This window comes from Haliotis rufescens, unplaced genomic scaffold, assembly GCF_023055435.1.
Source record: "Haliotis rufescens isolate VD_foot unplaced genomic scaffold, xgHalRufe1.0.p SCAF_17, whole genome shotgun sequence".
In the NCBI taxonomy this organism is placed as follows: domain Eukaryota; kingdom Metazoa; phylum Mollusca; class Gastropoda; order Lepetellida; family Haliotidae; genus Haliotis; species Haliotis rufescens.
The window spans coordinates 27,452,245-27,467,343 of record NW_025963857.1 but is presented as its reverse complement, the minus strand read 5'-3'; the positions used below and the strand labels follow the sequence as shown (position 1 = coordinate 27,467,343).

Sequence of the window (15,099 nt, the reverse complement as noted above, 5' to 3'; positions counted from 1 at the left end):
AGTGCGGCATTAAAAAACAAACAAATCAGAATTGCATCCCTTCAGTGTGCCTGAAAGTTATCATTGTGGGTTCGCCCTGATTATATTCTAGGGTTGTCATCAGCAATCTGTTCTTGTGGGTTTCACTAAAGTGGTAAATGTCTAAGACCTGCTTCATTTTTGGCCTTCATCCATCAAGCTGAAACGCAGTGATATAACTGAAATACTGTTCAAAGCTGCATTAAAACAAATGCACTCGCTCCATTCAGGTAATTGTGGTAATAGACGTTCCCGAATGTGAGGGTTTACAATTTCTAGTAATCTCGTGGAGACATGGTTTGTCCAACTTATAAACCGACTCAATCGCATAGACAACGTTTTTAATGAAATAACTGTAACAAAAACTCTCAAATGTGTAACCTGTATCGGAGATGAAATATCGCCTGCAGTCGTGAACTCGGTTCAATGAAACCGGTGACCTCAGCACGTGTGTTTCGCAACGGTACAAAATCTGCATGTGCGTCTCGCAATGGCACGAAATCTGCATGTGCGTCTCGTAGGCTGAGACGATTACACGTTTTGCTTTGACTGACGCTCATTCATCTTACAGCCTGTTGCTGGCATACGGATCTTGAAAAGGACATTCTTAAAAAGCACTGCTGCTTATCAACACCTCTGTAGCCTTGTGGTACACTCACTGGGCTATGAAGGTTGCGAGTTCGATCCTCGGGAATATAAAGAAAACATTTGTCATCGGATTTTACATTTCATTACATGTTACAATCTGAACGGAAGTTATAATGATTGTAAGCCCTCCTGCGAGGTGTTACAATCATTGTAATACCTCCTGCGAGGTGTTACCACAATTTCAAAAACTCCATATCGAGTTACACAAACAGCCAGTAGGTTTATAATTAGTGATCAGCCATGCCTGTTTAGGGTAATATTTACATAGAACAAACATCTGTTGTCAAAGTCTCTAGTATTTGTCGTCAACATCATTATGTTTTGAATGGACAACATTGAAAATAGGTTGAATCTTTATTGTGATCCAGATTCCAATAATAAATTTGACCTACCACAAGTAATCTTAACATTGGCTTGGAGTGGATGGACAGACTAGAAAAGTAGTCATTCTCTCATCACATTGAAGACCTGCTCAGATCTGACACACTGCTGCAAAGTGTGCATGGTGATAAAGTCTTGGGTCTCCTGTGTATTAACTTAATTTATTTGTAATTGTTTGTCACACATTCATTAGACTGATTGACAACACTGAATGACACAAGACTGACACATGAATGAATGACACAAGACTGAATGACACAAGGCTGAATGAGTCAAGACTGAATGGCACAAGGCTGAATGAGTCAAGACTGATTGACACAAGACTGACACATGAATGAATGACACAAAACTGATTGAGACATGACTGAATAAGTCAAAACTGAATAACCCAATGCTGAATGACACAAGACTGAATGACACAAGACTGACAACACTGAATAACACAAGGCTGAATAAGTCAAAACTGAATAACACAAGACTGATTGACAACACTGAATGACACAAGGCTGAATGAGTCAAGACTGAATGACACAAGGCTGAATGAGTCAAGACTGAATGACACAAGCATGAATGACACAAGGCGGGATGACACAACACAGAAAAACACAAGGCTGTATGACACAAGACTAAGTTTCTCTACCCTTCTAACTTTGATGAACCAGATATCCAGTTTTTAGCTTTCTTTTTCTTTTCGAGCCTCTCTCATCAGAGATAAATTAACCTTATTCTGCTTCACCTGGCTCTCCTTCCATTATTTCAACAATATATCACAGAAAGTACCGCTAATAGGTTTCCCCACCTCTCCTTGAGTTGTTGCTGAAGCTGGGGCTGTTTACACAACAACAGGGTCTATAATTTCACCACCTCCACCAGGCATCTTCACCATCCTTCATTAGTGCCCTCGTCTACCAACATTGTTCCACCTAACCTGTTAACAATTAGGTCTCTCCTTGTGAAAAACACCCTCCCACACTTGGCAGAGCACAAGGGGATGCTCAAGGTCATTGTTTATCTCCCTGTCTCCCAGAGATGTGCAAACTATTGTTGCTGCAAGAATGTCCCTGGCTCCTGCACCACAGAGCACCGTAAACACACAGCACCATAATCAGTGCCCTGGGCACTCAGAAAATTGACAAAGGAGCAGTCACTTTTTAAACTCATACACAACAAGTTAAATTCAATGTCAGGGACCGAGTGGGAGAGAACAAATCTTGATGGAACCAAAAGTTTGGAGTTACATAATAGTTGGACATGGTGAATGACAACTTTACTTATATTTCCTGTTACAGTAAGCAGGAAATTTTTAAAAGATCCCCCACCCCTTCAAAATAAAAATGTAACCCCTTCCTACTCAGCTATATTGTTTGTAAATTGAAAACAACTAATATATGCAATAACGTGTCATTAAAAATTTGGAGAGCTTATAAAGATTACTTGCAGATGTTGGTCGGGGTACTTCTTGGAGCAGGGTGCTTCATGAGGCGAATACGGTACAGGTGGCAGGGTGTGTACCTGACACTCACTGGGGGGTGGCATCATGGGTCATTCTTTCAGTGATCCTCAACCATGTTCTACTCAGTGACTTTCTGGTATTGTTGTGCCATGTTGTGTTTAATTATCTGCAGGAGTTGTGGTTAGTGTTGTGCCATGTTGTCTCATTCAGTGTTGTTCAAGACTCAAGACGGTCAGCATTGTGCTAAATGTTGTGTCATGTTGTCTCATTCAGTATTGTTCAAGACTCAAGACGGTCACAAGACTCAAGACGGTCAGCATTGTGCTAAATGTTGTGTCATGTTGTCTCATTCAGTGTTGTCCAAGACTCAAGACGGTCAGCATTGTGCTAAATGTTGTGCCATGTTGTCTCATTCAGTGTTGTTCAAGACTCAAGACGGTCAGCATTGTGCTAAATGTTGTGCCATGTTGTCTCATTCAGTGTTGTTCAAGACTCAAGACGGTCAGCATTGTGCTAAATGTTGTGTCATGTTGTCTCATTCATCGTTGTTTAAGACTCAAGACGGTCAGCATTGTGCTAAATGTTGTGTCATTCAGCGTTGTTCAAGACGGTCAGCATTGTGCTAAATGTTGTCTCATTCAGCGTTGTTCAAGACTCAAGACGGTCAGCATTGTGCTAAATGTTGTGTCATGTTGTCTCATTCAGTGTTGTTCAAGACTCAGACGGTCATCATTGTGCTAAATGTTGTGTCATGTTGTCTCATTCAGTGTTGTTCAAGACTCAAGAAGGTCAGCATTGTGCTCTATGTTGTGACAGGATGAATCATTCAGTGTTGTTCAAGACTTTGGCATGTTATGTGTGCACAAGTGTGGGAAATGAATGCAAGGCATCACACAGAGAAGGGTTCAGCTGGCATAGTGTCAACTTGTGCAATCGCTGTCACTCCTTCACTGCCATCTTGGAAGGTAAAACATTGTTCCAGCTCCTACAAATACAATCTGTCAACACTGGCAACAGAAGATACGAGCTTGACACACAGACACTCAAATAAGACGCAAATGATGTGCAAGTCCTGCACACAATGTTCAATGTCATTTCTTCAAAGCACATGAGAGTTCTCTACCTGATTTGAAAAACACATACACAAGACTCTACACTGCAAAGAAATGAGACATTATCAGGGTAATTAGATACCACAGAGTATGTTTGTTTGTGGTTTAACGTCGCACTCACCAATATTCCAGGCATATGACAGCGGTCTGTAAATAATCCAGTCTGGACCAGACAATCTAGTGATTGACAACATGAGCATCGATCTACACAATTGGGATCGATGACATGCATCAACCAAGTCAGCAAACCTGACCACCCGATCCCGTTTGTGTCTCAAAATATTTACTACTCAAAAGAAGTTAAGGAACATCCAATTTTTGAATGGCTATAGTTAATGTGTCATTGACATTAAAGTACACCCAATTTTTTTCGGAAGATAGTTAATCTGTCATGACCATGACAGATTAATTATAGCCATATGAAAAAAGTGGGTGTTCTTTAACGTTTTTTGGGTAGTATAAGTGGTAAACAAATCTAGCAAGTACATAATGGTGAGAGGAGAATGGCATGTCTTGTTTACTCCATGATGTCACAAGTAGTTAGTCTTCACACACAGTTGCCTTGAAGCTCATGGGCACAATGTCACAAACATAACACTGTGCCAAGAGATCGTTGGCCATCAACAGTTTAAAATTTCCTCAGGGCAGACACTTAAAAAAAGTTGTCAGCCTTGATAGTAAAACATGGAATGATTTGAGCAAAATATGATGTCACCTAAAGGAGAATAATACATGCCAAATTTCGGTGCCCTCATGTTTGCAATTTCAACTTTGCCAAATATCCCTATTGAAATAATTTAAGTGCGAGGTCAAAACAAAGTCAAAATTTAAAATATATAAACCTCTACTTACACCACATGTACCAAATTTCATTTCATTTTAAAAACAAATAGCTGAGTAATGGCCATAAATAACTTTTACAATATGGCTGCAGTGGTGGCCATATTGAAAATCAGGTTTGAAACTCTTGAACTAATTGGGGTGTCAGTATTGGTGGGAAAAAACTTCGTAAGTCCAATGGTTTCTGAGGAGAAGATATTCACAAAGCATGACGGACAATCCTCCATGGATGATGGAAAATCACTTGATTTTCAGTCAGGTGTGCTAAAATTCAGTGTTCATTTGAATTTGTATGAAGGTGGATGGTGTGGTATGAATGGCTGCATCTGTCATCCAAGGTATTTACCCAAAAAACTCACACACTCTCCCTCCCATTAGAGCCAGCATCAACAAAACACAATGCATCATGTGCTAGGATGCAGCTCAACCTTGAATTCTCACAGGCAACAAGAAACATTTACCAAATCTGTCCAATAGCGCCATTGATTCCCCACGAGGAATAGATTTGATTCGCAGTTTTTAAAGACCAGGAAACCATATAATTCACTCCTGCCCAAATCCCATTTAAGATTTATAGAAAGCAATTATTCTGTACAGGTCAAGCATCCTTGCTAATACTGTCCCATTTAAAGTAAAGCAGGCTAATTTGTGCTGCAATCAAAGGTCTAGTCTTAAGAGGCTGCACGTTGTGAGAGTTCACGGCTGTGCCAAGCTTCTCGCCACGGTGGCTATATTATTATTCACCAGGGACACCTATAAACAATTATTGATTTCCCGCACTTAATTCCCAGACTTGTACATCATTATGCTGGCAAAGTACTATATTAAAAAAAAGCCTTTTAATAAGATTTGATCAATTCATCCAAATGATTAAGCTAGTTTACTTTCCACAAGTTTCAACCAGCACTAATCTATATGTTACCATCCTACTTAATCCTATACAACCAACACCTTATTTACCACATTCCTGTGCATTATGGACAGAGAAGAGCTGGTGGTTTACTCCCCAGCCTCATCATACCAAAAGATGTAAAAAACTGTACTTGTTGTTACCCTGCCTGGTGCTCAGCAAAAAGCAGTTATCATCCATGCACATAAGACCGCCTCCGTGGTCTTGTGGTAGAGCGTCCGCCCAGAAAGCGGAAGGTCTGGGGTTCAATCCCCGGACGCATCATACCAAAAGACGTAAAAAAACTGGTACTTGTTGTTACCCTGCCTGGTGCTCAGCATTAAACGGCTAAAACAAGGACTGGTATGCTCAGAGTCAGTATACTGTGTCTGAGTGGGCTACCATGTTAAACTATGGCATGGTATCTCAGTGAGCTAGGACTATAGAACTGACTTTAGTCTGGACTAGAACAAGCAGCCACACACTCACACACGTTGGTATATAATAAGACTGAGGCAAAGGCGCTACTATAGAAGTTGGTAATCATTGACTCATTGATAGTTAAACATCACAAAATTTGAATCAGCAGCTATCACATTGAGCGATTAAGAATTTGAACGAAATTGGTCAGTTATTGGTCAGTCCTTTTCCCCAACTTCAGATTTTTTCTTTCTGGGAAATTGTTAGAGTTTGGTTTAAGGCTCTATAAACAGCATTTCAGTTACATCAGGGCTGTCAGCTTGATATAGGGGGAAAATATGAAGCTATGTAGGTCTTAGACGTTCACTTCTTGGTGCTGACACACTTAGAAACATAATCATGGTGAACCTATGATCACAGGTTTGTGATCGCAAGGGAGGCAATTCTGCACATTCTAAATGTCTGGGGCACCTGCACAGAGAATCTCACCTACATAGCTTCCACGATCAAATAAATAAAGAAAAGTTAAAAAAGGTTACAAATATCTGAGGCTTGCAAAGCATATGTTATCTTTTATCAATGAGTCTTGATATATTTGAGCTTCGAAGACACGAGGGTGAGATTCTATTTCTCCTCCGAAATCATTCTGCCAACTTCTCAGTTTGTAAACAGTAATAACCAATGTCATGAGTGTACAAGAATGGAGGATATTTCATGTGTCGAGTGAAATATCATGTTCCTCTCATTGAGTGACGGGGGTAAAGGAGATATTTTCACGAGTGATGTAGCCACCAGTGAAAGTATCTCCTTTTCCACCTCACAAGATGAGAGAAACATGATATTTCACGAAACACATGGTGAGGTGAGGTGAAATGGGATTTAACGTCGCGTCCAAGATTATTGCACTTATATAGCGATGTGCATGCACATGTATGTGTGTGTGTGTGTGGCTGCTTGCACAAGTCCGGACTGATGCCGATTTATAGTGCTAGCACACTGAGATACCATGCCACAGTTTAACATGAATACCCCACTCAGACACAGTATACTGACTCCGAGCAGACCAGTCCTTGTTTTATCCCCTTAATGCCAAGCGCCAGACAGGGTAACAACAAGTACCATCTTTTAACATCTTTTGGTATGACGCGGCTGGGGATCGAAACCCCGGACCTTCCGCTCTCCGGGTGGACGCTCTACCATTAGACCACGGACGCGGTTCCGAAACACATGAAATATCCTATTTATTATATACTTCTTGTGTAGTTGTCTACTAGGGCTGGGACGGGTAACTCGGGTACCCGGGTTGGGTGGGTACTGAGTGGGGCTCGGGTACCCATAGGACTACCCAGACCTGCTGATAGTCACGTGATATATTGTTTAATGACAAATATTCTCCAGAACTCTATGGTTACACTACAAGTCACTAATGTTTGCATTTCTTTCTGACTATGCACCAATTCCTTCTGACTTTTCATATGGTTGAATAAAGACATAACATAAGTCAACTTCAGTGTATGCATGACCAGATTGTTTAATACATGTATCTAAATACCTTTTGCCAGGGCTGTGGAAAAACAATTCCCAATCGGACATTTTGTACCTATCTCTTGAGACCTACAGTAGGTACCCGGGTGGGGTCAGGTAATAGAGGGGTAGGTACTAAATTTGGACTCGTCCCAGCCCTATCGTCTACCAGAAAATTAAATTATTAGATTACAAATGTAAAACCTAGAAATGTAAATTCTCCCTTCCTAACACGCAGTGACGGTTCACAACAGCTTGTATTTGCGACGTAAAAAGTAGTTCCGTGTTTTCAAAATCATAAAAAATATAAACAAAAGTAGCAAAAAATAATTTGGGTCACAAAAATTCTGTATCATACATATAGATATGATTATATACAAAATCAACCTTAACAAAAAATATTCTTGAAAACTATATGAGATCGCTGTTGGAAGCGAAAGAGTATACGCTGGTCAAGTAACAAAAATGGCGCTTTGCGAAATGAACAGTTAACAGAGTTAAATGAAAAATTTACGGTTTAAAAGGAAATGTCATTATTTTGCCTTGTCAATGTGGAGCTAACGTAAAAAGGACGTCAACAGTTTGTGTACGGGCTAGACACTTACCATAAAGGGAGACAATCTAAGGGGAGGTAACTCTTGTATCGAAATAGCAATGTTATGTGCTATGTTCATTGCAATGAAAATTTCACTTTTCTCAACTTCAGAAAACTCAGTCTTTCACACTAAAGTATATAATAAATTGCTTACCAGCTACAGTGGCAGAGTGAATAGTGATGTCATTTCATTGGGTTGTCATGGTAACCACTACTATGATGCCACAATGGTCTGCAAAGCATTGTGGTGCAATTTCCTTGCAGTGATATATCTCCTAGAAGACACTGTTTGATCTGACCCAAGTGATATCCTTTGCGGAAGCCAGTTTGAGACGATAAGTAGAGATTTCATCATGATAAGCATGCTGAAAATAAGTTATTATCCATGCACATAAGACCGCCTCCGTGGTCTTGTGGTAGAGCGTCCACCCGGAGAGCAGAAGGTCCAGGGTTCGATAACCGGGTGCGTCATAACAAAAGACGTTAAAAGATGGTACTTGTTGTTACATAGTCTGGCGCTCAGCATTAAGGGGCTAAAACAGGGACTGGTCGGCTCGACTGAGTCAGTATACTTTGTCTGAGTGGGGTATTCATGTTAAACTGTGGCATGGTGTCTCAGTGTGCTAGTACAAGCAGTGGCACACACACGTGCATGCACGTCGCTATATAAGTGCAATAATCTTGGACGCAACGTTAAAACCCAATTTCACCTCACCTCACCTCCACTCACCATGCACATAATTTCAGACACTGTTCATACATGGCATTTGCCATACCCAAATAAACATGGATTCCTGTTTATTTGCGTGTTTACATTACATATTGTAATACGAAACCAATGTTTATCAACAGTAACTATTTTGGCACCAACACCAATAGGGCCTAATGGTGTTGAAAAACTCCAGAGATGCTGTTATTAGCAATACATAACTCAATTACAAGAACACCAGAATCTACATCAGCAACTGATGTTTTGTAAGTCAAGTGGATGGGTTATTTAGGGATAAAGAATTTTTTAAATAAACCAAAGGAGTTCAAACTTCGTATTTGAATATTGAAATGTTATGATTTTTTAATACAAAACACCTATATCTATACTAGTAAAAAAATAGTTAAAGATCACCCGATTCTTTCATATTACTATAGTTAATGTGTCATGCCATAAGTAGTATACACCAGGAGTGAGTGAGTGAGTTGGGTATAACGCCGCTTTTAACAGTATTCCAGTTTTATCGCGGCGTGTCAGCTTAATGTGGGAGGAAAGCCCGAAGTGATGCAGGTCTCAGATGTTTACCACTTCGGTGAAACCCACGAGCACGGGTATGGTGCTGACAAACCTAGAAACATATTCGGTGCGAACCGGGATTCGAACCCACAATCATAGGTTTCTGGCATGCCCAAGGGATGCAACTCTGCACAGCAAATCGCAGCGCCTTAGACGACTGGGCCACCCGTGCCCCCGTACACACCAGGAATGAAATGTGATGACAAAGCAGCATGCACTTCTCTCAAATGTGCTGAGACATATATCACAAAGAAAATTATCAATAGTCAAATATCTATCATGAAATCATTAAAACCTTGAGATATTTGTATTAAAAGAAGCTGCTCTGTCTCCACCATTTCCTCAAAGCTTAAAGTATTAATGTACCACTATGAACTAAGGAAGGGAAGTTATGCATGTCAACTTCTTTATCATGAGGCACACAAAGTTTCAGAGTATATATACTTATACTCCTTCACAAGGTGATTAAATGCTATGAGGCAGAAAACATATATATGCACCCATAAGACTAAGTGCTTCAGTCCAAAACATTACTTAATCAAGATCATTACTTAATCAAGACTTTATTAGATCCAAAAATTACCCAACTCTCAGGACTGAAACAGTAAAAGTGCAACAGTAAATGGAAATACATTATACCATCATATTTCACAATAACCTTAAAGATGACCATGATCTTTGATAGAGACATGGCACCAACATTAGCTGAGAAGTGAGTGAGTGAGTTGGGTTTAACACCACTTTCTACATTAAATCACAACGTAAATCCAGTTAAATCACAACGTGTAAGCTTAATGTGGGAGGAAAGCCCGAAGTGTTGCAGGTCTCAGACGTTTACCACTTCGGTGAAGCCCACGAGCGCGGGTATGGTGCTGACAAACCTAGAAACATAATTCACAAAAACCTGAATGCTGACCTTGAACTTTGACCTAAAATGTTTCAAAAGCACCTGGCCCCATCCTGGAGATGTTTAATGATACATGCATTAACACTTTTTGAGAAAGTTACAAAATATTGAGCGAGCAAAATATTGTATTTTGTGACGTTGACCTTTTGCATGCCAAAAGAATTCCCCATGTCCATGTGGGGTGAGACCGTCACAGGATAATGTAAAAAATCTTGACATAAATGACCTTTGACATAAATGCAACTGAGGTTTGATGTGGCAGGATTTCCGAAGAAACGTATAAATATATATTCCAACCAGATGATTACCTGAAGTAAATTGTGAGTGTCCAAGACATGAACATGGGGACGCAGGGTAGTGGAGGTATGCGGCACACTGCTCTTGATTTCCAACAATTTTACATGATCACTTCATCGTACATGCTCAGCGCCCCGTTTCACAAAGCGATCTTAGTGCTGTGACTTTCGTAAGTCTAAATTAAAGTATGGGACATATGATGGTCTTTGTGCTACGACTGTTGTAAGTCAAAGTTTGTGAGTCACAATCGTCTCAGCATTACGACTTCTGTATGTCTATGTTAAAGTATGGTAGTTACGATCGACTCAGCCCTACAACCATCGTAAGTCAATGTCAAAGTATGTGAGTTACAATCGTCTTAGCACTTAGATCACTTAGTGGAACAAGTCCCTGAAGTAGATTGGGATTTCAATGCTAGATTGAAAAAAATCAATAACTGTCATCCTGTGTGTATTTCTCACCAGAATATAAATGTCAGTTATGTGTAACACGCAATCTAAAAATTTGATAAACTTAATGATTCAAACAGCCATACTTTTTTGGGCCATTACTTGCAATGTAAATTATTTGCACCAATTCTCATAGTTTATGAGAACAGGACATAATATTTGCACTGGAGTAAACCCTGCAAACCCTATAAATGATTGATATAAATCGTAAATCAGTAACTTCAATGTTCTCATGTAGGCCACGAGGAAGGCCAGATCATCAAGAGAAAGAAAGAATCTCATCGTGATCATACATCTACACGCAGCGATAAACCACGCTTCCAACCAGTACATTGCATCTATGAGCATCTGGCATCCAATTCAACATTCCAGCATACTTCTGCTGGTGGCAAATCACTTGATAGAATACCACTAAACCCTTTCCGTGTCTGCTAGAAACTGCAGGCTGGCCAATCATAATAAAAGTCATATCAGTGTGGAGATGCTTACACTATAAAGACAAGAAGTGTCGGTGACATGGCCTCTACCACTGGAACCTGTTACAAAACTATCCAGAATTACTTGCAGTGTGAGTTACTTCTGACAAGAGAAGCCATTATTTGCCTTCATCTGTGACACATACGGCATGAACTGGACCAGCAACAGAAAACTCTCCAAGTTCAGCAATTGGTGTTGTTGTCAATCTCTTGGGCTAGAGGCTATATATATATACAAACAACATTTTGCACTAGTCAGGGTCTCCTTATTCATTTCTTATATTTTGCAACTCTTTGATGAATAAGCTTTTAGAAAATACTACATACAAGTTTCTGAAAAATATGTACATAGGAGAAAATCTGTCAAAAACAGAATGTTTTGCTCAATTTTTGCACATTTCTCGCCCAATTTGACCATTTATTATTTTTCTTATGACATTTTTTTCACGTTTTTCGATAACTGGTATAATGATCAATAACTGTACTCAATTTTGTAACTGAACTTTGTAAATATAAAAGTCAATGACAGAGAATAACCTGTCTCAATTGATCACTGAAACAGATTCCACTGGGTGTGAAAGGCAAAACAGCAGTGAAACTTATATGAATGGATCAGTGAAAAATCAGTGATGACCCAGTGAAATAAACTAAACTAAAACAAAGTGACCCATTTCAAGTCATAACACATAAAGAAACTTATGTTTATATTCACAAATAGGAAAGACTTCTGCCCGTATCTGGCCCTCAAAAAGTTAAATGTGTATGCATTTGCGGCCCAATCCTTTTATATATAATTTTGAGAGGGGCGAATATGTGCAGCAGTCTTACCCACGAAAATATCACAATATTATTTTCCTTCATTTAAAGTCGAAAGGGAGAATGGACATTAGCAGGTTCTGAAGCTCACCTTGATGAATTTGTCTGCATTCTCACTAACAACACTTATATATTTGATCATCTATATTGAGACATGCACTAAATTGTTTTGTGAGAAATCTAAAAACCAGAAATGAAAATTGTAACAAGTGCTCCCCTTGAACACCCTGGGTCCCTCATAAATGAAATATACTCAAAGGTAAAAGTAACTGTGACATGGATTATATTATGAAGTTTTGGATTTGAACCAGAGAAGAAAGAAGAAACGCAACAAGCAACCAAGTGAGGGACCGTCCCCTCAGACATTGTTCTTTCTATGTTATATAATTCCATACACAGAAGTACAATTGTACTTTTGCTGTTGAGTATATAATCAGGTGCATTTTGTGAAAGATGATACAATGAACCACAGTAGGGAGTGAGTATGGTTTTACGCCGCTTTTAGCAATATTACAGCAATATCACAGCAGGGGACACCATAAATGGGCTTCACACATTATACCCATGTCGGGAATCAAACCGGGTCTTCGGCATTACAAGCTAACACTTTAACCACTAGGCTACCCGACCGCCCCCTGATCCACAGTAGACACGACCAAATATCAGGCGATTTCAAGCAATCAGTGTTTGTTTGCTTGTTTGTTTGTTTAATGCGACAGTCAGCAATATTCCTGCAATATCACATCAGCGTAAACAATTAAGTATGGACAAAACAAACCAGTGATTGATATCATGAGCAACAATCTACTTTGTCAGGGTATGATGACCAATCAACCAAGGCACCAATTCTGACCACAGATACATTTGGTTGCCTCTTACAACCATAGATTGCTGGGTACCAGTTGAAAACCATTGTTTACCAGAATCTTTACAGTGTCAAGCATTCAACGGGTATGTCATAAGAGTAAAGGTGTGAGGTGAGGTGAAATAGGGTTTAACGTCGCGTCCAAGATTATTGCACTTATATAGCGACGTGTGTGTGTTTGTGTGGCTGCTTGTACTAGTCCGGACTAATGCCGATTTATAGTGCTAGCTCACTGAGATACCATGCCGCAGTTTAACATGAATACCCCACTCAGACACAGTATACTGACTCCGAGCCGACCAGTCATTGTTTTAGCCCCTTAATGCTGAGCGCCAGACAGGGTAACAACAAGTACCATCTTTTAACGTTTTTTGGTATGACGTGGTCGGGGATCGAACCCCGGACCTTCCGCTCTCCAGGCGGACGCTCTAACACTAGACCACGGAGGCGGTCTGTACAGTAAAGGTGAAGGACAGTTGAATGCTTACTATGTTGGAAAGGATACGACTTTTGATTAACTCAAATTTATGGTGAGCTATGATTTCCACAATGATTTGAACTCCTGCTGCTAAGAGCGCTGTTCCGATCCCGACAAAGAACATAATGACCCAGCGAGACACAGCCTTGATTGTCAGGGCTTTCTGAAAACAATCAGGGTCATCATTACAAGAAGGATCTCTTGAACATATTACAGGAAATGCTTTAGGAAATGTTAATGGTCCCATTCCACAAATCAATCTTAGCCCTACGACGATGTTAACTCCCATACTTTAACATAGGCTTGCGACAATGGTAGCACTGAGATCACTTTGTGGAACGGAGACCTGGTATTTATCAGGGAATTCTTAGATGCTGAATTGCTGATCTTCAACCGCTAGTCCACATCAAACGCCTGTATAAATGACCATAGGTAGGGTGGGACAAAAACCCACTGAAAACGTGAAATTCTTAAGCTGCATAAAATAGTAATAATGGTATGAAAATTATCAGATTTGTTCAAATAATTGACAACGAGCCATGCTTCTTTCTTACACTTCCAAGTTATGACTTCAGTTCAGTTAAGTACACAAGAAAGTCTAAATGAGCGAAAAAGGATGATTTTTTCAGCTTCAAGACAAAATCTAACAATGAACAATTCCGTGACCCAACATGAATTTTTGTAGTGTTTTTATCAACATCCCAAAAGAAAAAGTCAGTTTGAGTCAAAGGCTTGCTCATATTTATATTCCAAACACATGCTTCATAGACCTTTAAAATCATTTTTTCAACACATTTTTTAGCCTTAAGTTTACATTTCCTTTTGCAAGTCCAAAACATGCATGTGTTGAAATGAACAAATTCTCATTCATTTTAACATACCTGGTAACTGCCATAACAATTACTGAGGGGTTTGTTCCATAAATTATGAAGACCCTGTGGGCCAAAATGGGCCCTTATCATATTGTCCTTTGAACTAAAAATTCTCAATTCAGTTTTTCCTAATGATACAGGTTTGTGAAGATGACTTGTGGTTCAATGACTCATGACCGAGAAAGAGAATATGGCTTTAAGTGTTACTTTTACTAATGTATTGAATGGAATGTTAAAAAAATCTCTGAAAAAATCTCTTTTCAAACTACCGAGTTTTGCACAAACTTATGCATATTTTGCAATTTGCTTACAACAGACACTTAGTTCAAAAATCCTAGATAAAATCCTGTTGCTGCAACACTTCATTAATTAAGAGTGATGTTGTTTACAAATTGCACAAAAAATAATGTGGGCTGACCTTGGACTTGTTCTTCTCATCTTCTTCAAGGGCAAGGTCACTCTCAATTGGATCATAGTTAAGACTCTGAAGAGACAAAAATTATTTGAAAGAATTCAAACTGCAAAAATCTTTCACCAAGAGATAGAAACAATAAGAATTTTCAGCCAAGCACTATGAAACACTGTCAGATGACATCTTTCATCTGTCACAGTAGCTATAAGAAGCCACCATTGATCGATACTCTGGAGAAATACTTCACTGAAAACAAATGTTTGCTGGATTTACTGGAAGGACTAGAAAAATATTATTGTTCTACTTCCTTTCTGAGAAAGAGGTTATTTGTTTCCACGCCAGTGGATCCTATAGCATTCCAG

The 15,099-nt window shown here is 39.5% G+C and overlaps 1 protein-coding gene across 2 annotated transcripts in view; it reads right to left on the bottom strand.

Moving 5' to 3' along the window:
• LOC124138570 (H(+)/Cl(-) exchange transporter 7-like) overlaps positions 1 to 15,099 on the bottom strand; it is a 168,556-nt gene that overhangs the window by 37,759 nt on the left and 115,698 nt on the right. For both annotated transcript variants that reach the window (XM_046505292.2, XM_046505291.2), the window contains exons 4-5: positions 14,744 to 14,809; positions 13,481 to 13,616 (exon numbers count right to left, since the gene is read on the bottom strand). In XM_046505292.2, the coding sequence (XP_046361248.1) occupies positions 13,481 to 13,616; positions 14,744 to 14,809 (202 nt within the window). The remainder of the gene's footprint in view (positions 1 to 13,480; positions 13,617 to 14,743; positions 14,810 to 15,099) is intronic.